The sequence below is a fragment of the Ammospiza nelsoni genome, chromosome Z (assembly GCF_027579445.1).
Source record: "Ammospiza nelsoni isolate bAmmNel1 chromosome Z, bAmmNel1.pri, whole genome shotgun sequence".
NCBI lineage: Eukaryota > Metazoa > Chordata > Aves > Passeriformes > Passerellidae > Ammospiza > Ammospiza nelsoni.
In genome coordinates this window covers 1,962,566-1,985,948 of record NC_080669.1, presented here as the reverse complement: position 1 = coordinate 1,985,948, position 23,383 = coordinate 1,962,566, and the positions used below count along the sequence as shown (strand labels likewise).

Here is a 23,383-nt window from a genome sequence, read left to right as displayed (position 1 = left end):
GAAATCCTATTCCATGAGTGTTTCTTTCTTCTGGAGCTATGTTTATAACCCTTTTGGCCAGAGGGGATCACTTTCTTGCTGGTACAAGCTGGAATGGCCAATGGAGCTTTGCCCACATCTGCCAGGAGAGGATCTGAAGCAATTGACAGGACTCCTGCCCGAGAGCACTGTCAGCAACCACTGCTTCCTGAAAAAATATCTGCAGTACGTGACACAGCTCGGCTCTTAAATCAAATCTCCCTCACTAAAACCATCCACAAGTCATAAAACAATGAGAGCTTGAGGTAAAGCACTTCATCAATTTGGAGTAATTCCCCCACCTATGGAGATCATTTAACCTCTGTGACTACTGAGTCCGCAGAGACAGAGCCATCAGGTGATCATTCTGGAAAAGAATGCATTCTATCAAGTCAAACTGACACAGAGCACTACGAGGGGTTCATGATTCTCTGGCCTGGGCTGGCTTGTGTGTGCAAATTGACTTCAATTGGGTTTTGAAAAGGTCACTGCAGCTCCATTGAGAATTAATGTTCTAATACCTCACGCTGTGTTTACAGCTGAACTCATGAAGTATTACTGGATCTCAGCTTTGCTAAAGCTCCAGCTGAAGAATACAGAGAATAAATCACCTTCAGCATTGTTTGTTTCAACTACAGTGTCAAGTCTGTGCAACACTAAGCTCAGGGCTGCCAGTGCAAGCAAAACAAAGGTTGTTTTTAACCTTGTGCCTGCCTGGCTGTTGTGCATTGCTCAGAGAAGCCTGGTGTTTGCCATGAGCTATGACAGCTCTATTAGATGGCTACAGAACTGAGATTTCCTCTCCCTCCCTCACGTGTGCTTGTTGGGAGTTACTTTATGCAATGCTTGCAAAGAATGAATGCTCTTCTCCAGTAAATTAGAAATATTGAGAGAGGCTGCCCAGTCCCACAGAAGAATAAATTTTCTGCAGCAATTTACTTGAGCTCTAAGAGATCTCCCTTTCAAATTTTGTGAAAAGCAGGGATTTGGTAATCTCTCCAAGACTGGCAGCATGACTTTGAGGAGCATGTCTAACAACACCCCTTTCAGAATCCATGAATTTCAGCAAAGGGCCACCCTGGACACACTGAGAAACCATGACTTCATAAAAGCAGAAGTTTCACTTCAGACAGAATTTCACACCTTCCTTTCAAATCTGTGCATGCAAGAACCCACGGGAATTCAGTCAGTGAGAGAGGAATGGCGAGGCAGAGCTGATGGGGAGCTCTGAGAGCCTCTGATTTTTGGTAGATTCACTATAAAATAACTGCACCCACACACAGAAATTCGAATGGCCAGGAAAGAAGCCTTGTGCTGTGTGAACTGCCAAGGAGGGATGTGCATAAACACCCTGGTATGCCTTAAAGATTAATTATGATTTCACACACAGCAATCAAGACCGTGAAACAAAGCGTGCAGTTTTGCACAGAAATTGTACATTTGAAAAAAGAAATAATTCATAAAGCCTGGATGGGCTGTAATTTGTAGGAGGGCACCATGGCTAACAAGGTCTGACCAACAGTGCAGAATTTTTGCAGCGGTGCACACCTGGGAGTCCCTCAAATTAGTAGCTCACACCAAGTCATTTATGGTAGGCAATAAATTTAGTGAACAACATCTGTTCCAAACTCACCTAGAAGACAAATACAAATTCTTACACATGCAGAGATCTCTATCAGACGCTGCTTTTACTTTGTTAGCTTTTTCAAGATCTCACATGCCAGAACAATCCACATAAAAGAACCTGAGGAAAAGGTATGATATTCTGATAATAAGCTTTCAGGAGGCTCTTTCATTAAATAACAAGCATCTTTGGAAGTCTTTTTTTTCAATATTTTTCCAAAGAAAAAATAACAAGATTTTCAGGAGATAGCAAAGAATGTAATTGATTTTTTTTTTTTATTCTTTGTTTTTAATTAGAAATTCTTTTGCTTCCTACAGGTTTGATTATTCAGTGTTAGGATTCAGGTTGCTCAGGGTTAAGAGCAATGAAAAATGCTCTATAACTCCTGAGATGACAAATAATTTACATAATGATGTGGCTCATACATCCTTGTCAACTGGGTATAAAACACTGGGATGAAAACCTACCATAAAACATTAATATAGAAGAAATACTAATACAGAAGAAATATTTATCTGTTGAACTGGTTTGTTAGACCCTGAGGGTAGGCTCCTGTTTATTTCACACCCATTCCTGCTGCAGGTAAGCACACACAGACCAAAGACTACTAAAAAAGAGACAAAACCAGGACTTTAAAGGGAAGGATTTTGTCTATCAAATATGCCTATCAATAGCTCATGGCAAACAAGCCAAAAGGAGCCCTTCTTCAAAGAGGTGCTTTGTTATTCTGGCTCCAAGTGAAGGAAAGTGAAAACAAGTAGCTCAAAAGGAGAAAAAGCCAAGGGCTGTCAGCTCAGAGTGCCAACCCAAACAAGTCCTGGGAGAGATTTATCAGCAGAGCCTCTCTTGGAGGGAAGTGATGAGGGGTGCACTGGAATGGAGATGGAAAGCATGGGTGTATCCAGCCTGGAGTGTTCCTTAATCCGTTTAATACATCTAGGTGTTCTAAATGACCTGCAAGGAGCAGGCATCCATCTCAGTAACAGCTCCTCTATGTGAGAAATGGAAATCCCCCTGGCTACAGCAGGGTGGTTTCAGCCTGCTGCTGCACATAACCACAGAGCCACGGACCAAGGAGTCATTAATTCTCCTCACAACCCTCCCAATCCACCACGGCTGGTTCCAAACCCACGCCAGTTTTCCAGTGGATCACACAGAAAAGCTGCCTCCCTGTTAGCACCAGATAATGCCTGCACACATCCAGAAATGTGTAATGTGCAGCAATATTTCTTTTCTTGAGAAGACTTTTAATATTCTGCGGAGAGCTTTTCCAAGACCATCTTTGAGGGGGCAGGCAGTAAAAAAGCATTTTCTCTCTCAAAACCCATCAGATAATCATCTGAGGAAGAATTAATGGGGAGTTAAATAGAAAACATATTATGATGTTTTCCAAACTTTCGAAACACGAAATATTTCATTCAGAAGACTTATGGTTTTGTGAAGTTCCCTTCAAAATGGGGTTCTTAACATCTAATCTGGCGTCCTGCAGACATTGGAATTTCACACTTCTGCAATTCGTGAACTTATTTCTTCTCAATCTAAACTTCTGCTCAGTTTTTTGTGAGCAGCAGTACAGCTCAGTCTTTTGTAGAAGGACTAGAGGTCTGATAAGGCCATGAGACCTATCAGAGGCTCTAGGATGAGGAAAGACTTAAATCACCTTTGTGTCGTGCCCGGACTCCCCTGAACCTCAGCTCTGCCAGGAACCTGATCCACAGCCTGCAGGGATTTGAGAAGCTTTATGACCATGGCTTGCTGAAATTCCTACAGCAAGGAAAAAACCATCCAAAGCCTCAACGAATTCCACAGGAATGTGTCAGTTTCATTGAATATATTCTGTTTTAAAAGCATGGTGAGGAAATAAAAAAGGGATTTGAAAAGCTGTGCCCAGTACAAAAAAAAAAAAAAAAATCTAAACCTTTCTATTAAGTAGGATGTTCTTTCCCCTTAAGATACTGCATTCAAATTGGAACAAAACAATTCAATTTCACAAAAATAAATAAATCTGATAATATAATTTGCGCTGTTTTGCTTCACAGAAGAGGTTTGATTTTGTTGGTATTTTTCAATGTATATTGTTCTTTTCATTTAATTTTTTACAATAAATAAATAAAGTATTTTGAAATACAGATATTTCCTGTTGAACCAAAATCCCAATGCGATTCCTCTACCTTGTGCCATATTGTAGTATCATTATCCCACCTAAGCATGGTCAAAGTGCAACAGTGCTCCAGGCATAACCCTTCTCTTCAGGAAAAAGTAGGAATACTGCCAAGGAGCTGGTCTAAGGCATTAGAGAAACATGCCTACTATTATACACACCTAAGCCAAAAAATTTTTTAAAAAATTTTAAAATCCAGAAATATTTAAATTTTTTATGCTTTTAATCCTTCTAACTCACATTAACATGACTAGTATACATGATGAGGTCTGGTAAAATCCAGGTCTTGATTACTGTTCTCTCTAAGTAAACAAAAGGTTTTATTTAGTTCACTTTAAAATGTTTCCCAGCTGGACATATATATTTCTAAAATTTTGTTACCTTTGGCTCCCTTTAAAAATCCTCAAGGACACAAGGCAGGTTTCAATAATTTGAGGTTTGGATTGTCTTGGGGTTTTTTTAACCTTCTAAATTTTATCAAAATTTACATTTTGCTATCGCTCTGAGAGTCAAGAGAGATTATTACATTACACACATATGTATAAATTTACCTTGCACAAAAGTCTCAGCGACTCAGGTAAACTGCTGGGAGAAAGTATTTGTAAGGAGCGACTTTTGCACAGCTGGCTGGGTAGGAGTTGAAAGCAATTCAAGGTGGGTGGTCAGTCTTGCCTACTGAAATTCACTTATCCAGTCCTTCTGCTTTACCATATTTGGGGCTTTTCATGCAAAATCCATGGGTATCACTTTCTGGCATTTCTTTTTACAGACAGGACCCCAGGCTGGAGCTGGAGGCCACGGCCAGAGGCACCTGTGGGGAGTGGGTGTCACTTAGGGGGACATCTGCTCTGCACAGGGCTCTGGGTTTGCCCTGCCGAACTCCAGAGCAGCAGGCAGGATGATGCAGAAACCATGTCAGAAGGAAAGGAACTGTTTTATTATAAAAGCATATTACGGGGCCCTCTGGCAATTCCTGGTGTTTGCTTTGTTCTTCTCCCCCGCGCCCGACAATAAATTTGCTAAAAAGAAGCAGACTGAGCGAAATGTCAAGTTGTTAAAAATGGCAGCTTTGCCGTGAGCCCCAGCACGGGCAGGGTACAGCTCCCTGGGCAATGCCTGGAAATTTGTCATGCAGCATTCTGAGGGCAGTCACATTCCCACTTCGTTTCTGCTCCAATGTGTCACCAACTAAACACGACTCCAGCCCGTGGAGCCTCCTCCCGGGCTCGAGCATCCTTCCAAGGGCAACATTTCCCTCACTGCCTACAGAGAAGACAATTCGGCAGCTCTGCAGGGCTAAACAACCCAAACCCAAACAGCTGCTGTGCGATAAATAATTTTTCTCCAGATGGAGCCCAAAACAAAGCAAAGGAGTCAGACTGCATCTGACTGAGCTGGTGTGCCCCAGTGTGTGCAGAGGGAAGTCCAACTCTGCAGGAAAAGCTGGTTGGGAAAGAGCATCTGCTCACCAGAATGACTTCATCCATTATTTCATGCGTGATATTCCATGACTGAGGTGGAAACACTGAGGTACCCATGAATTTTGGGCTTTCCTGTGCCACTCCACCACCACCCCTTCGTCACATTTACATCCTGCTAATTGTTTCAAATGTTTCTGCCACGAGACAGCTGGCACAAGAAAGAACCAGTTCTGGCCTTACCAATACGGGGAGAGAGTGTCCCCTCCAGCAAGAATCAAAAATTGACTTACCACAACATAAATTTGGGCACAAGTCAGAATTCTACACTTAGAATCTCAAGGCATACGCCACCCTTTGACTGCACCTGTGGATGCTCAGGGCTGAAAGAAATATTCTTTCTCCTCTTCCTTTTTCCAGTAATGCTGGAAAAAGGAATCACTTGGCATTAGGGAAAAAAAAAAAAAAAACTTGCAGTACACTCCTTAATGTGGCAATTTGGGGAAAAAAAAGTAGATTGACATCATATTATTTTAGGAGTAATAAAGGTTGGTTTATGTACAAGGCATGTACTAAATTTTTCTTTCTTGATTTGTCTCACGAGAGGAATTTTATGTGGCAGAAATAAAGCCAGAGAATATTTTACAGTTCAAGCTCTAAAACAGACAGTGGTGTTTGTATAGGTGAGTGTGAGTGTATGTGTGTGTGGGGAGAAAGAGAAGAAAAGAGTAAAACAGCAAGAAAAAAAGGAAAAGGAAAAGGAAAAGGAAAAGGAAAAGGAAAAGGAAAAGGAAAAGGAAAAGGAAAAGGAAAAGGAAAAGGAAAAGGAAAAGGAAAAGGAAAAGGAAAAGGAAAAGGAAAAGGAAAAGGAAAAGAAAAGAAAAGGAAAAGGAAAAGGAAAAGGAAAAGGAAAATACACAGAATGTTTTTTTTCCAAGAACTGAAGCTATGATGACAATTACCCCACCTGCTCTACCCCAAAATGCTCTTTTTACAGCTCTCTGGTGACATTTATTCCACTTATCATTATGATTTTCTGGCATTTTATCCCCTACTATTTCTCAAGCATTTTTTCATGTACCTCATAAGCACACTTTTAATATAATGCCTGCACAAGCCCAGTGGTCGTGCAGCAAGGAACCAAAATCACATTCTTTAGCTGCAGCCCCTGCTCTTTTGGGGCATTATTTTGAGAAATTAGTCATGTCGCAACACCAATCTTTTCCCCAAGGCAAATATATTTTTTTAAGTTTCGTTTTTCTTCATTGAAATGTGACTAAAATTTTGTTTGGGGCAAATTAGTCTTGGCACGTGCAAAAGTAATTGAGTTTGTACAGAAGTGGCAGTGGTAGCTCAAGGTACTGCTGTATCTACAAAACTTCTTACGTGCAAGTGAGTGTTAGAATTCATATTTAGAGTGAATACATACATAGATATTGATATATGTGGCAAAAGGATTTTTGCATCTAGATCTTAATCCTGTACTTTGCAACTATTACTCAGGAGATACAGAGTGGATTCTGGAAAAATTTAATTGATTATTCTCAGTATCATCCCTTGCTTCTGAAGAAAAAATAAAAAAGGTGAAAATGTTATAAATTTATCTCCATGCGTTAATAAAATTGTTTTGGTTATAAAACACCTGAAGCAGCCCAGGGATAAACCAGAGGTTCTCAGTTAAATCAGCATAAATCTGTAAGCTCCCCTCTGCTGCAGCTGGAGTGACACAAATGTGTCTCCACCAGACACAATTTCAAACAGTGCCTACAGAACATGAGTGTTTGTTTAACCATAGAATCACATAATTTTTTCTTGCAGTAACTTTTTTCATCTCGGTTTTCTTTTCTGCTTTGTTTTGGTTTTTTTGTTGTTGGGTTGTTTTTTTTTGTTTTTTTTTTTTTTCCCTGGCAAAACTGGAACATTTGTTCTGGAAAAATATTAATTTGTTTTTAGAAAGACTTGGGTTTTTTTTGGAAAAGGCACTTGTGCTGGACAGCACTTGAGAACAAAGGTTTTAAACCAACTACAGCTAAAAATAGATGCCTTGCTGTGGTAATATAACTGCACCACTGAAAATCAGCAGAGGGAGACATATTTGTGACTGTAAGGTACTGCCACAAACCCCATCATGTGCCAACATGGTAATACTGCTGCAGAATTAGTTCACACCTGGCAGACTCTGTATGTGGTCAGAATAAACTGAAAAAAAAAAAAAAAGAAAAAGAAAAAAAAAATTGTATATATAGGCCAGGAAGTAAAACAATTCAATTAAAGTGCGAACAAATACTCTTCTGAAGAACATTTTGGGTTAATCCTTGGTCCTGTCAGTTGGAACAAGTGCCCACAGCATTTCCCAAGGACTCATGAATTTTGCTTCTAATGTTCACCATTTAACTAGACATGTGACTGGAAACTCACTTCAAGCCAGAGTGGTGAATATATAAGTAAGCCCAGAATCATTTTACTCACCACTTTCAAGGAAAAAAAAAAAAAAAACAAAAAAAGCAATGGTTTAGGAAAAAATCCCACAATGAAATACAATCAAAAATCTCAGTGCTACTCTGTGTACTTATAGGCACATTCTTTGCTGCTATTCTGGCAAAAAGCAACAAAAAAATTACATCAAATATGTGGAAATTCCTTTTCTAATGCCAAAAAACCTCCCACTGAAACTATGGGATTCCTGCTTGATGAGGTGCTACATGTAAAATCCAAGAGTATGGTTTAAAGTTAAAAACTAATATTTCTTGTGCACTCTTTGAGCTAATGATGGGTATCAAAAAGCTAATGGAGTATAAGCAGAGGTAATGCCCAGGCAGGCAGGGACTACTGCAAGACATTCCTGACCAGGAATGAAATTCCAACTGCTTTTCTCCTCCTCAGGAAGCTGAAAGCTTTCATACTGAATCCTCTTCATTCAAGAAAAGCAGTAATACATGACAAACGTAACACTTTTCTTGTCAGAAAAGTCCTAATGATCAGCTTGGAAAAAAAAAAAAATTAGTCTATAAAGAAAGATTAATAACTTCAGCAACATGTTCCCAAAGACAACACAAAATATTATCCAGCCAGTCTGCACACATCCTCACTTACAGCAGGAAAATATTCTGAAAGACACCAGTGGGCATTTTGTATATTACTGATCAAATTTATCACTTAATCACTTCAAAAAAACAAGGAAGATTTTAAAAGGCTGTCTGGATTAGCAAGGAATAATCCACTAATCAAACTGAAAATGTGAAAAAAACCCCCCACCACTGTAAATTCCATATTAAGAAAGTTACAATCTGGACACATTCAGAAAAGTTTGGTACAGAAAAACACTTTCCTCATTAAAAAAAAAAAAAAAAAAATTAAGTCATATAGCATCACCATGTAAAAGACAGCTCATCTTTTCTGCAGTAGGACTTTCTCCACATGTAAACAAAACCTCTAAAAGGAATTTCTGTTCTTCACAACAGAAGTATGAAAAACTACATTGTACCTATGAATAAAATTCCTTCATTTCTCTCATGAATAAACAAAGAGCTATAAGAAAGCTGGAAATGTGTAATCCCTATGTCTAGATCTGAGGCGTCTCCTTGGATACAATGCAAAAACAGCTGGGAATGTGTAGGCATCCTCTGAACAGCATTAAATGTGAGGGCACTGTTCCTTGTATCTATGGAAGTCCAGCAAGGAATGTGGAAAGAGAAATTATTGTTCTGTAATAAGTCTTTCTTCAGGAAGAGCCAGAAACAGTGGCCTAAAGACCACTTGTTAATTCAGTTTTAGCTTCTAGTGAAAATTTCTAAGCATCAAGTTTCAGCTCTGTTGCATATGGGGCTGGTGGGGTTGGTTTGCTTTTTTTTCCCTTTGTTTTGAGAAAAAGAGAAGTGCACAAAAAAGCTTGAATTTATTACAATTACTTGGTTAGTATTTTTGCTTTCATACAAGACATTGCTACTGTTCCGTTTTAAATGCAAATTATATGGGATGGTGTACAACCTATTTTAAAAAGCCCTCCATATCACCAGCTTAAAAAAAAAAAAAAAAAAGACTATTCTAATATGGAAAACTCCCAATGGGTTTAGTTAAACAACAGATCTACCAGTTTGGATTGAACTCAAACGTGTTCTGAAGAAAAATAATCACCTAATTATACAGTGACCCAGAATCTGCAAAGTGTTATGAAGACACTGTGATAGCTACTATCCCCACATCCCCACCAGCACAGTTCTGCTCTCAGTCACCTCATTGGAATTACTGTGGTGTAATTACACTGGGGAAGATGAAATCAGGATCTGGCCACGCTGCTCAGCCTTTAACACTTCAGTTACTCCAGGCACAGGAAGAATGTGGCCAACTCTACAGCAGGTTTTATGAAGAATAGAGGGAGTTCGGCCATCTAGGATGTGAAAATTACTCTAGTCAGACCTGCTTCCCTGGGAAATGAAGTTTAGAACATGACAGTTGATAAGGAGACAAGCCCAGCCCTACATTAAGGAAAAACAAAAAAAAAAAAGGAGATTTTTGCATTTAATAAGGTGGGAAATTGGTCCTGCCCATGTGAGGCCACTTTTGCTGCTGCTTCAGGATCCCACCAGAAATTAGTTCAGGTCAGCCTAGCTGCAAGACAGAAGCTTTTCTTACAGTAAACCTTGATTTGAAATAGGTCCTGTAAAGAAACCATGGCTTTCAGTAGAATATGCCCTTCATTTGGGGAAAAAAGAAATGGTGGTTTCAGCACACAAAAGACAGAGAGAGACTTCTGCTGAAGGGGAGGAGAGTAACACAATAATTAGCAAAAAAAAAGGCACACCAAAAATTCCACCTAGCTCATGTGTGTATACCACAAAAATGGTATATAAAATATAATACATATAATATAATATAATATAATATAATATAATATAATATAATATAATATAATATAATATAATATAATATAATATATAATGTAATATAGTGCAATATATAATGTAATGTAATACAATATATAATATATGATATAATACATAATATATAATATATAATATGTAATATATAATATATAATATATAATATATAATATATAATATATAATATATAATATATAATATATAATATATAATGTATAATATATAATATATAATATATGATATATGATATATAATGTATATTATATTGTATATAATATATACTGTATATTATATTATATATAAATATATATATTAATTATATATTAATTAATTATTTGTGCTTGCTGGCAAATAATCTCTGTGGTTATTGATATATTAATATATAATATATAAAACAATATAATTATATAAGATAATATATAATATAAATATATCTTAATATATTAATATATAAATATTATTATATTAAAATATATTGTATTATATATTAGAAATATTAACATATATTAATATATAAATATATTGATCTATAATGTACAAAATAATTAATATATAATATAAAATAATTAATGTATATAATATATAAAACAACCAGAGAGATGGCTGGCCAGCGAGCACAAATAAAACACCTTAAAGGAGAACAGTGTGGGTACAGATGAAGAGAGATGCAAACCTGGATGCTGCAAACTTGCACGGTGTCCCTTGCAATGCCTGGAAGAGGCACAGGTCACCCCAGCAGCCCCAGGGCCTGAGGCAGGGCCAGCATCTTCCCTCCCAGCACATTCCCACTCCCCCATCAGGAACCACCAAAAACAGGGGCTGAGCAACGGGACGTGGTCATTCTCTGAGACTGAGCAGAGAAATAACAAAAGTATCAAGGGATAAGTGTCAGGAAGAAAAAGGACCTATTCAGGCTAAAGACAATGCTGGCAAGCATAAACACGGGTATAAACTGGCCAAGGAGCTCTTCAGGCAAGATATTAGAATCAGGCTTAAACAGAGCCATGAGGATCTTTGACAGCCCTTGTGAAGACAAGAAGATTAAATGAATTTTAAGGCAAGGCCTAAGATGGACCTGAAAAGACTCTATTCTGCCTCCCTTGTTCATGTTTATGACTATGACTCATTACCATCCTGCATTTCATTCAAATTCTGCTTGCCCTCTCACACTGCTAAGACAGAAATATGCATGTCAGGGAATTACATGTTGAAACACAAAGGTTTGTAACCTCTTTCCATAAAAATCCACATCCACAAAGCACAGGTTCCTGCAATTTCACTCTCTTCAAGGCTGGAGGGGACAAGAAACCAGACAGAGCTGGTGTGAGTCCCAGGGTCCAACAAACACTTTGAAACATATTCACTGAATAAAGACTTTCAAATATCTCCAAAAAACGCAGGTGTGCAAATTACTCCTGATTCAGACAGGAGTTATGTTTCCAGCATCCCCTCAACCACTGTTAAACAACACCCCCACAAGCATTTTTCAGCTCATAAAAGCTTTATGAGCTGAAAAGTTCCTTCAGGTTTGGTTGGTTGGGCTTCTTTTTTAACTTTTCCCAGCTGCTAATCCATGCCCTTCCAGCACCAGCAGCAGCACTGGGAAACATCAGAGCTGTGAGGATACAACAGGGCACGAGGTGGCAAATCCTGAATCCTCAGAGAAAAGGACAAAGTCCTGTGTCCCAGCTGATGCCATGGGAAGCTCACACTGCAGGGGTGTTTGGCTTCCTCACTCTCACGATTCCAAGGGAAAAGCTCCTGGTTCCACTCCAGTGGATGGAGGTCCCAGGCCCCTTCCGTTCTGAAACACGTGTGTGGCCCTTTCTGTAGCATAAAAAGGGATGTTTCCTCATGTGCAAGGATGTTTTCCTCATTAATTGAAATACCTTCCTGAGATCTGCCCGTGGGCTGTCAGAAAAAACAAGTCTTACTACCCAGATTAATTTGTGCACCCGCCCCATGTTTGCCCACATGGGAGCGTGTGGATTGTTTGTACATTTTCTCAACGAAAACTGCTGTATTCCTACACAAACCAACAACTTTACCTGTTCAGCTCTATGTTCTTATCAGCCCTAGAACACGTCCTCCAGAATTCAAACTGAGTTTGACCTTCCAGAATTCAAACTGAGTTTGACCTTCCACCAGGCCTTCAAATTATTTCTGTTTCCATGCCCTGTTTTGTTTTTTTTTTTTATCTAAAAGTAAACTTCCTTTATGAGAGTTTTCATTGACTGCAAGCATGCATTTTAAAAGCTAAGAGTAAAGTTATTTATCTCTAGAATAAGAAAAAGTCCTCTAGAAGAACCTTCTTCCGGTCTAATAAATAAATGTAAAGTCTTAGAAATTATAATATTTAATATCACCTTCCAGTTACTGTACTACTTTATATTAAGGGGGATGTGTGTATGAGACAGAAAAATATCCTTGCCCCTTTATTTAACCTAATTTAACTCCACACCTTTCGAGTGCAGCTTCAGCCTGCAGTGATAGTGAAGAATAACATCCCCCTGAAATTCCATACATCCATAACACGTTCCGTGTATCAACAGCACATTCCAGCCCAAAGACTTCAGAGGAGTTGGTGCCAGCCTGGTGAGGGTTTGAGGAGGAGGAGGAGGAGGAGGAGGAAGGCACAAGGAGTCCTTCCTGCCTCTCCTCCCACCTGAGCTTGGCCACAGGTGAGCTCACCTGAGCCAGGGCTGCTCCCACCACCGCAGGCTCTCTGTCCTGCTTGATGGAAACTGCTAAAAAATACCTCAAAACTGCTAAAAAATACCTCAAAATCTCAAGAATTCACACGTTTAGCACAGCCTTTCTCTTCCACATGGAACGTGAAACACTGCTCCTGCCTGACAAAGTCTAATGGCACCTCCATGGAGCACTTAAATATTATTGTGCCCACGCTGTGGACGGCAAATGGAGCTGCAGGGAGCAATATTCAGCTGTGTAATAGCAAGGTTTTTATTGTAATTGAGTGATAGGAAACAAAACATGGTGCTGAATTTCTGCTGAGCCCTGCCTCACTGTTAAACTGTTGCTTCTGGCAAAAGCTGAATAACAAGGAGGTGAAGAATGAGGGGGAAAGAATAATCTCATAAATAGTTCCAGCACTTCTGCAAACACAAAAAGGAAAATATATTCATTTATAGACAATGCCATCTATATATAACCTCTCATTATAATTCCTATTTGAAACAGTTATTACTTCAAGGGCTTTGGTAAGCAAGCTGTCCTTTCTTAGGAGGCACTTTTGGACTCTTGAAAATCAGTGAAGGCCTTCATTTATAAACCTCACAGATTAACTTTATCTAAAAATGCTACACTGTATTACCTTGAAAACATGCCAAAGGAGGAAAACCCCTTTGTTTTATCGGAGATGTAATGATGTAAACTGTATTTACAATTTCCAAAGAGCTAAGAATAAAAAGCCGGAAGTAAAGTTTATGTAGTTCTTTATGACAGTGGATCAATTCTCAAATAAAGAGTGATAGAATAAGAAGTTAAACTACATCCCACTGAAAGGCATATGTTGGTAAAATTTGCCAAATTCATTCCTCTTCATTACTCCCTATATGGATTTCCTTCAGTGCAAAGAAAACTTTATGGACTAAGAACAATGAGGGGAAACTGGGTCTGACAGGATTTTTCAGATGTTGTCTTTCATTTCTGTAGCAATAAAGTAAATCATTCCAATCCCTCAGAGAGAATAAATCTTTGGCAGCTCTAACTGAGTTTGGGGTCAGTAGGTAGAGGGTGCCTTTAGTCTGTGGATAGCCAAGTGGGGGAATTCCCACTGCCAGGGCCTGAAAACAGAAAAATGAAGAAAATTCCTCTCTAAAATTGCACTAGACACATGATGGGTCTCTCTGTGTTTAAAGAGAGCACAGACAGTGCCATATGACAAATTTAATAACATTTCAAGACTATGAACTTCTTTCCTCTCCTCACAGAAGAAATAATTCTTAAAGGCAGATTTTTAAGGATTTATAACTTTATGTCTGCTTACACACACCCTGACACATGCACATCTGTACGTGGGAAATGCATGCACAGCTTTGAAAATTTGTGAAGATGAAGAAGACAAACCCTGAAGAAAGTTTGTCCTAAAGACCTGATCACCCAAGGCAGAGTAAGAAAGAGCAGTTACGAAAAGTATCTGCACGCTCTGTCCTTCAGATAATCCACTTTGAACCAAATCTAATTTAATGAAACACAGTACCCACACTATTCTGGAAAAAAAACAAAACAAAAGGTGTAAAATGAGGCTCTTCTCAGTGTAGATGCAGAGAAATCCTACATCCACACCCTTCCAAACCATCCTACTTCTTCCCATTGCCTGGAACACGCAGCACAACCCACTCCCCTGTAGGAAATAAACTGCAGCATAACTCAAACCCCTACTACTCATCATTAAGTCAAATTAAATGAGTTTCCATAGGTGCAAAAGGACTTAATATGTGGGTTAAGTCTTGTCTTCAGAAATTACCCTTCTGCTCCTGACTCCCAAGGCACTGGTAACATCTAAAGACAAAATAAAGATAATATACCACAGAAACAAAAGTTTCAGAACTATCCTTTTCTGAAATAGAAGGCTAAGCTACAATTGCTATAACTTGTGCAGATTTGCACCCTGTAAACATAAAGTAGGATAACAAGCACAATGTGTAAAAAGATACCAAGCCAAGGTATTACATGTCCAAACAGGATATGGCACATCTCGAGGGAAAAACCACTACTGGTTTTTGATTTTTGAATGGAACCCTACCAAGAACAAACCTGAAAAAACCATCCAAAAGACTCCCATAAATTGTGAATTCTGCTGGATGAGTTCTTCAGAGGCACGGACGTTTTGGCCAAGAACCAAAGAGAAAACAGTTTCTGACACAACCATTCGAAAGACATGCATGTAGTTAAGGTATATAAGAACAAAAAAATCCATTTTTTTACTGTGTTCCTTCAAAAAAAATAAAATAATTATTATACAAACATAAGACAATTAAACACCATAAAACATTGAACCTAACAGAAATTCTGTGCTTTGACTGCTTGTCAGTTCCTTTGCTTTTTGTTTTAAAATAAAATGTTTTACCGTGACATCTTAAATAATAGTCAATTGACAGGATTCTTTGATGTAAAACTGCACACCCTTCCACATTTGCATTATGGAGACATATTCATCATTAACCCCAACAGTTCATTGCTACTTAAGAAGTTTCTGTTCTGGATACCCATGGAATTGAAGCTACATACACATGTACAGAACCATCAGCTAAAAAATGTGGCAGAATTAAATATTGCATCAATGTGCACCACATATTCCCTAAGGTGGATTTTAAAAAAATTCTATGATATGCTATTAAAAAAAAATTTTAAAAAACCCGTTCCTCCAAATAACAGGAGGCAGTAGAGTGCTTTAACCATTTTTTAGCTGACTACACTGTACATGGCATTGTTAATTGCTACAGACCAATGGAATGTTAAAATAATCTAGTGCTTCGTTTAGGACTAGTAATGCATGGAATGGAAGCTGTGAAATTAAAATGCTTGTTTCACAGACAGCTGGAGTTAAATTGGTGACTTGACAACATTAAAAAAAGAAAACTGGACTGTAGCCATCATGACTTTTAAAAAGAAATAAAACAGTTTCATATTCATTCTTATGTAGAAATAATTCTTACCACACAGCAAATTTAAAATACATTTCTGAGGGGCTTTTAACGGACAGAAAAATAGACCTACCAATATTCAGCAAGTGGCTGTCTAGACAAAAGTGGTACTTTGCATCCTTCAGTGATCCAAGAAACATCTCCAGCACATCCTAAAGCACACCTGTTTGACATGACAAACTGTCCACTCTGATGGACTGCGGGTCTAAAGGGCAAAATCTTACCTGTGTCATTGCCTGTGATTTGAATAACATACAATCTTATGTCATTATCAGGGTGTGGAGTGGAAGGAGACACCTCCTGAGGTTGCAAGGCCTCTGTGGCCTCCTTCACTTGGGGTGGAGCAGTGGGTCGTGCCACCGCCGTGGCAGTGGATGCGGTGAAATATTCCTTATCGATCTCCGGCTCCAGCATCTTCCCTGGCAGATCATCCTCAGCAGTGGCTTTGCTGGGAGACACAGATTCATCAATTATGATGATGTCATGGCTCGTCACCTCCTCCTCTTCCTCGGGAATGAGGCGTGGAGACTTTGGAGTGACAAAGGGCTTGGCGGCAGATGTAGGCTGAGCTTTGTCTGCAGCACCGAGGGAAGGTGTTGCCACGCTGCTGGGAGTTGTTGCCTTGTCTGTTGCAAATACAGCTGGCCTGGTTTCCTCAGGTTCTGTTGTCATTCCTGAGCCTTCTGTAGCCCGGCTTGGAGAAGCTCCCAGAGTCAGGTCAGTAATGCTTTCCACAGTGGGACGTCCTGCTGGCATCCTGTGGGAGGGGGGCACGGAATCCCAGCTCACTGCATCATCTTCCTCCCTGGTGGGGGTTCCTGGGCTCTCCTGTGTCTCTGCTTCGGTTCCAGCAGTTATGGGCATCACCTCAGTGACCTCCTCATCCTGGTCAGGAGCAGTTCCAGCTGTTGGAGTCGCCGTGAGGTGCAACCAGGCGCTGGTTTCCTCAGGTGTCAGAACTCCTCCGTGGTCTGTGGATGTCACTGCAGGCACAGGTGCCTCTGTGGTTGGGTACATCTCCTCATAAGCTGAGCCTGTCTCATCCAGCGTCTCCTGAACTGCTGTTTGAGCCCATTCAGGTCCTGGTGACATCTCTGGTTCGTGTGTGTGGGCAGATGTCATAGACAGTGTGGCAGTTCTTGGCTCCAAACCTTGGTCGAGTGTGGAGAGCTCTGGGAACACCTTGCTATGTTTTGCAGTTGTTTCTGTTGCTTCTGTATGAAAGACATCATCAAAAGGAGTCTGATCAGTAATTGGCATATCTCTAGTGACCTCACTCTCTACTGTAACTGGAACTAGGGAAGCATCGTACTCCTTCTGTGGAGCTGCAGTATCTACCTTGGTCACACCTGTAAATTTAATAGTTCCCTCTGTCCCTGATGTCTCATCTGCTTCATGCTCAGTTACCCCCGCAGCTGTGGGCACAGCACTTGGCAATACAGTTACACTTGGGGAGCTAAAAAACCCTATGGTTGCACTACTTTCTTCCACTGGTATTTTGGATGCTGTGGTCGTTTCCAAATCCAAGGAGCTGCTGGTATGGGATACACTTGCAGTGTCTCTGCTCTGACCAAAATCAGATGATACCACTTCTTCATCCCCTGTGGTCTCTGCTGCCTCCCTGCTTGTCTCAGTAGCTGCTGAAATTGGAGCTCCTGGATGCACTGTGGATTCCACAATGTGCCCTGGAGATGATGTGGGCTCCATTCCAGAGAAGCCATCCTCTGTAGCAAACTCAATCACTCTTCCAGTGTGAGATGACTCTTCTGTCATATACCCCTCCTCTTTATCTGTTGGCAGCCACGTGCCAGAACCTGGAGGGGCCTGTGTGATCTTCTCCCTTGCAGAACACCCCTCAGATTCTCCTGCAGTACATGGAGGAATGGCAGCTGTGGAAAAAGGGAACTCCTCATCTATTGTCCTCATTTCTGGCTGTTCTGTTTCCTCCTGCTCCTCCAAGACAGCTGATGCTTCTGTCTGCTGAGATGAGGGGATAAGAGATATGGTGCCTTCTCCAAAAACTAGCAGGGCATCAGTACTTCCTGAGATGGCCTCAGATTCTGTTTGATCAGCAGCAGACACAGAAAAGGATACAGGTGTTCCAGATGCCACGGTGGGCTGCACATCTCTCAGGTCCTCTCTGCTCCCTTGAGCTGAGGCCTCGCTGTCAAATGCTGTTGCAGAGCTAAATTTAACCCAGGGCGTTGACTCTTTCACTGCAGAGAACTGTCCAGTGGTTACTGCTTGCTCATCTAGGAGTGTCTCTGATGCAGCAGGCACTTCTGCTCTTGGGTAATGACCAGCAGCCACCCCAGAATCTGTGCCAGACATGCTCTCACTGCCCTCCCTCTCTGCAGACTCAGCAGTGAGCAGAGCTTTAGGGATCACAACAGTCGTGAGTTTCTCGTCAGATTTTGCCTCCAGTGATTTTGTCGTGGGTGCATTTTTGAGGTGGGCACTGTGAGACGCTTGCTCTTTTGTCAGTGAATCTGCAGTCCCTGTCCTGGCAGCCTCTCTCCGAGCAGTCTGCAAGAAGCTATCTGTAGCTGTCCTCAGAGGGCCCACTTCTATTTGCTCAGTCTGATTGTCAGCATCGTGCCTCTGCGCATCTCCCGTCTCAGCATTTTCCCAAAAACCAGTGGAACTCTTAGCTACAGCTGTGCTATCCTGAAAAATTACAGAGGTCAAGAAAGCGTCCTCAATGCTTTCAGACCTACCTTGTTCCTCTGCTTCAGAGTAAGTGTGATCCAGCTCCACGTCTGGGGCCGTGGTGTCTGTTGGCCTGGGTGAGACATCGTGCTCAGTCCTGCCCAGCGTGTCGCCGGTGAACATTTCGCCGTCGGTGACAGTCTCAGGTAGGAGGGTGGTGAGAGGAATGTTCTCCATGAGCACCTCCATCTCCCTTTTCTCCTCAGCCACCTCAGTAGTGATTTCTGTGTCCTCCTCAGACTCTGGGGTTGTTTCCTCCAAAGAAACCGTTTGGGTGGCAGGCACTTTAGTGAGCAGGGTCTCAGAGATGGGAGGCCCGAGAGGAGCTCCAGCAGGTGACGATCTCACGCTGTCAGTTCTCAGGGATGTCACAGGCTCAATGGTTGTGGGCTCTGTTGTGACTTTTTTAGCTTTAAAAAAAAAAAAAAAGACAAAAACAAAAAAAAAAGGTACAGTCAGTACACAAGATATTCTAGTTCGTTAGTTTGAATGTCCCCAACAAAAAATAAATGCCATGCTGAAAAATAAGTGTTTCAAAGGCTTTAGGTAGTTTTTTGGAGCATTGAATGACATGCAATAAAACACTGTAAAGCTGCAGAATGCCTAACTTAAAAGTCACTTTCACTAGATGAAGTGAAAAAAATTAGCAATATTCTTCATATTTGTGGTTTATATAATTACCCCTAGAAGCCCTTGTGTTACATGAGTGACCATCAGCTTGCCAGGTACTGATCTGGGGACAGAAAAGTTTATTTCAAGATGTCACAAATGAGGAGAGCTGTGGGTTTTCTTCAAAGCTTGATGCAGCATCCAGCTCAGATGTATAAAACAACGCTTTAGCTTATTTTCAGCACATAATTACAAGCTACAAAAAAGGAATCCTCACTGCAATGAGAGCATGCTCAAGCAGCAGGATCAAGCATGCCACTAGAAAATTCTCCTGCCTTTAAATTATGCTGGGAGAAATTTACTGTGGGGAAAGGTGAGAATGTTGAACCATAAGATCACAAACTTAATGCTACTAAAATGATGTTGATCTTTTGAAAACACTTCAAAGATGCACATCTGAAACTCCTCCACAGACAGAAATGCCTCCATGGGAGTGCTGAACATGCAAAGGCAAAGTGCGGAACCCTCTGGATGGTGGAAAAGGTGAGGGAGTTGCTATCCTAGATGAACAGAAGGCACAAAGAAAGGTGATTCCAGTGAACCAAATTGTGATGTTTTAAACAGCCTAGTGGCCTTGCTGCTTTTCTACTCCTTTTAGCCCACATTTCCTTGCCATCTGAGGAGGAAATGTGTGCTAACACTGCAAGGTGTGTCAGCAGATCTTAAATTCCTGGAAAAAATGGATGCTCAGAAAAGAGATTTTCCTCAGGAAAAGCCCAGGTTGGAACCATCTTCCCTTCTGCCAGTTTTCCCAGGTCAGTAATCTTCAGAAGGGCAATAGGAGCACATGGGTGGAAGATGTGAATGTCTTAAAGCAATGCTGCTTGCTGCTAAGTGACTCAGAGTCAAAAGCCTTATAAGATGCAAATAAAGAGAAAAATACAGCTTTTAAATCACACTAAGCATATGAAGAATGCATTAAACAGTCTGTGCTTATGAGAACTCACTGACTACACCTAGAACTTCTTGCAAAATAAAATCTTGCTTAGAATGTAATAGATCAAATAAGTCTCTTCCCCTTGCAGACAGAAATCAAAACAGTTACATTATTTTACAATTTATCCTCGAGCATAAGCAACATGCATGCAAAAAACCAGTTTTTTTTCAAATGCCCATGGCTAATTAGGTGCCCCTTTGATAGCTGGAGATATGAATTCTTCATGTGCCACTCAGGGTGACACAAATACTTGTTCAGGTTCACACACTCAGCTTTGAAAATGCCACCTTTGCAAAAGACCAGGACTGGTCAGAGGATGACTGCTCAAAATTTCTAGAAGGACGTGTAGAATTACAGAGTAGGAAAATGAGGTAAAAGGGTTGATATTTCAGCTTTCCTGAATGAGAAGTGAAAGTGAAAAGGAAATTGTGAGGGCAAGAAAATATGACGTCGCCATGTTTAGAAGTGGTGGTGTTCTTTGCCAGCAGAAAAAAAAGGAGCAGATTCTTTTCCCTACCACAAATTTAAATTTTTTGTGGTTTTACAAAGAAGATTTAGCTACATATTCTTGTATGCTTTTTACTTATTTATTTTAAGTTAAAATATTTTTTCCTCCCCTCTCTGCTTGTATGGGTCTGGATTAAACTTCACAATTTTTGCTTCACAGCTTGGGAAATGAAGGATGCACACAAGTCGTGTGTGCTGCTGAGTGGTAGCCGTTAAATCTCTACCAAAGTATTCATTATTTTCCTCAACAGCAATTTTTACTCTTTTTTTTTTTTTTTTTTTAATGGCAGAATGGAAAGGAGGCAGCCAAGTCTCAATCTCTCCCTTCTAATCACAGGATCAGTTTCCTTAATGTGGATGGAATTGGTTTTGCAGCCAACACAAACACTCACTCAGGCTTCAGCTGCCACACTTGCAGTGACCATCAGGATCACCCTCTGCACAAATATTAAAATGTTAATACCCTCTAACAGAACTAGACAAAAATGAGGGCAGTGTAGATAATTTTTTTTAAAATCTGTGGAAAATAAAGGTAAGTTTATTTCATCGCTGCTGGGAAATTGTGTACACTTACTCACAACCACTTACGCAGCTTCCAGATTTCCAAGAAATGCTTGGAAGTCCCAAGAGTTCAGATATTTATGCCTGGGATGCAGATATTTATTATTCGTGACTTATTATCTGCTAATGACTTGACAGAATAGGTACACATTTATTATGCCAACCTGAAAAAACACCAAGCATATTTGGTTTGCTTATATTAATAACTGAATCAATAAATATTACCTTTATAGAGTGTTATAAGTGGAGCCCATATTTTTTAAGAGTTTATCAATAAACAGCCAGATTTTCTCCCATGGAAATTGTGTGCAATTCAGCTCTGGATAAAATCAACTAGAGTGACCCTGAAATCACTTTGTCTAAACAATTACATGCAAGTTTTTTCACTCACAACATTCAGGAGTGCAAACTTATTTAAGTGGCTAAAAAAAAAAAAAAAACCCTGACAGTGCTTCTTCAATGAGAAATATATCCATGTTATCCTTTTTTTTTTTGTGTGTGAAAAGAAAGAAAGAACAAACAAAGGGAAGGTTGCTTTTTTAGTAGACAACTCCAGTTTGAGCTGTCCTCCACTCCACCCAGATGTTTTGCATTACTGTACTCCTTGCATCATGCGTGCAATATGCTATCTCCTTTGTCCTCCTTCTGGTTCAAGACATGAGGCAGATTTTCCTAATAAAGTGCATGAACATATTAGCAGCAAGAAAGCAAATTATCTCACCAGCAGCTGCTCATATCAAAGACTATCTATTTTTTTTGTTTGTTTGTTTTAATCTATTCCTTCTACATTGAACAACATGCATTGCTGATTTTGTGATTTTGGAAGGGCTGTATGACTTTGCAGAGATGTTATATGTTTTCACTCCCTATTTATTTAATTTATGCTTTTACTCTACAGCATTTTCTTCTTCTTCTTTTCCACCATGACTTAAACAAGGATTCAAAATTATGGAGCAATATTGAAACTTACTATTTTTTCAAGGAAATCAAACTGCACAACTTCGGACATGGTTTAACTTTGCAATTACCAGATAAGAATTTTAGTAAATTCTGTACTGTTTAATTTGGTATCAGTATTAGTGGACTTTATGGAGCAGAAATGCTTATTTTAAAAATTATATATAATTTGTACCCATGGTTTTTCAACATTACCAGCTCTACCCATGTACCTAACTTCAACTACTTGAACAATTTTTCTGCACTCAGAAATATTGTATATTTGTTTACATTTAGCTAAGTACCTAAGAACCTGGAAGGACATAGACCCAATAGACATAGACCCAATTGTTTTGAGTCATTGCTAACAGCCAAAACAAAAAAATTTGCTTTAAGTTGGAACAAAAGCTGGAAATAGTGAATTCTTTCTGTGAATTACAGCCAAAATAAATTATTACAAAACATAAATAATGTTGAGACACTCAAAATTAATGGTTGAAATCTTTGAGCCCAATTTAAGCACAATGCCAATGCAGAGAACTGCCTTGCTTTGTTTTTGCATATTTTTTTAATGTTAATTTGTTACGTTTCTTCTTGGTGTTTCTTCCTTCCCTGCTACCAACCCTGGCAGAGAGGACAGCCTTGAATGTTCCCCTGAGTCCAAAAGTTTTGCCAGCTGGAGTTTAAATTACTGGCAGATCCTTCCAAGCTGAACAAGTCTAAGATTAAGAACAGATAAAAAAAAAAAAAAAAAAAAAAAAAGAAAAGTAAAGAAAAAAAAAAGAAAGAAAGGACAAAAATTGGTGCTCTGAGTTACAGAATGAGCAAGAAGCCTCTGATCATGGCACTGATCCAGCACCTGCTCATTCACACTTTTCCAGAAGCAGTGGTGCACAGGGCATGTGGGATTTCGTTCATAAATAATGAGACTTTTGGTAGCAGAATTCAAAATCTGACAGTGCAGCTGTAAGAATTTCTCTGTAACTCCAGGTGCATACTCCCACTCACCTACACTCTGTTCTGACGTCAAAATCAAAAGCCAAACATAATGAGAAAAATATGAAAACTTAAGTGCAGGATCTGTTCCTGCTTACAAAGCATGTGCCGTATCAGAGAAAACCAACAGGATTCTTAAAAAATACCCAGAAATTTGAAAACTGTCAGGCTGTGTTATTTGCAAGAAAGACTTATAATGAAAAGTTTTGCATCCTCTTCACACAACTGCCCAAGGTCTTTTCTTCCAGCTAACAAAACAGCAGAGGCAGCAGCTCTTTTAGCTCTGTGAACACAAACA

General features: G+C 39.8%; 1 protein-coding gene across 1 annotated transcript in view; it reads right to left on the bottom strand.

Moving 5' to 3' along the window:
* The window catches only part of VCAN (versican), a 99,275-nt gene that overhangs the window by 35,738 nt on the left and 40,154 nt on the right, over nucleotides 1–23,383 (bottom strand). The window contains exons 7-8 of the mRNA XM_059492480.1: nucleotides 18,488–18,889; nucleotides 15,995–16,984 (exon numbers count right to left, since the gene is read on the bottom strand). Of these exons, the coding sequence (XP_059348463.1) occupies nucleotides 15,995–16,984; nucleotides 18,488–18,889 (1,392 nt within the window). The remainder of the gene's footprint in view (nucleotides 1–15,994; nucleotides 16,985–18,487; nucleotides 18,890–23,383) is intronic.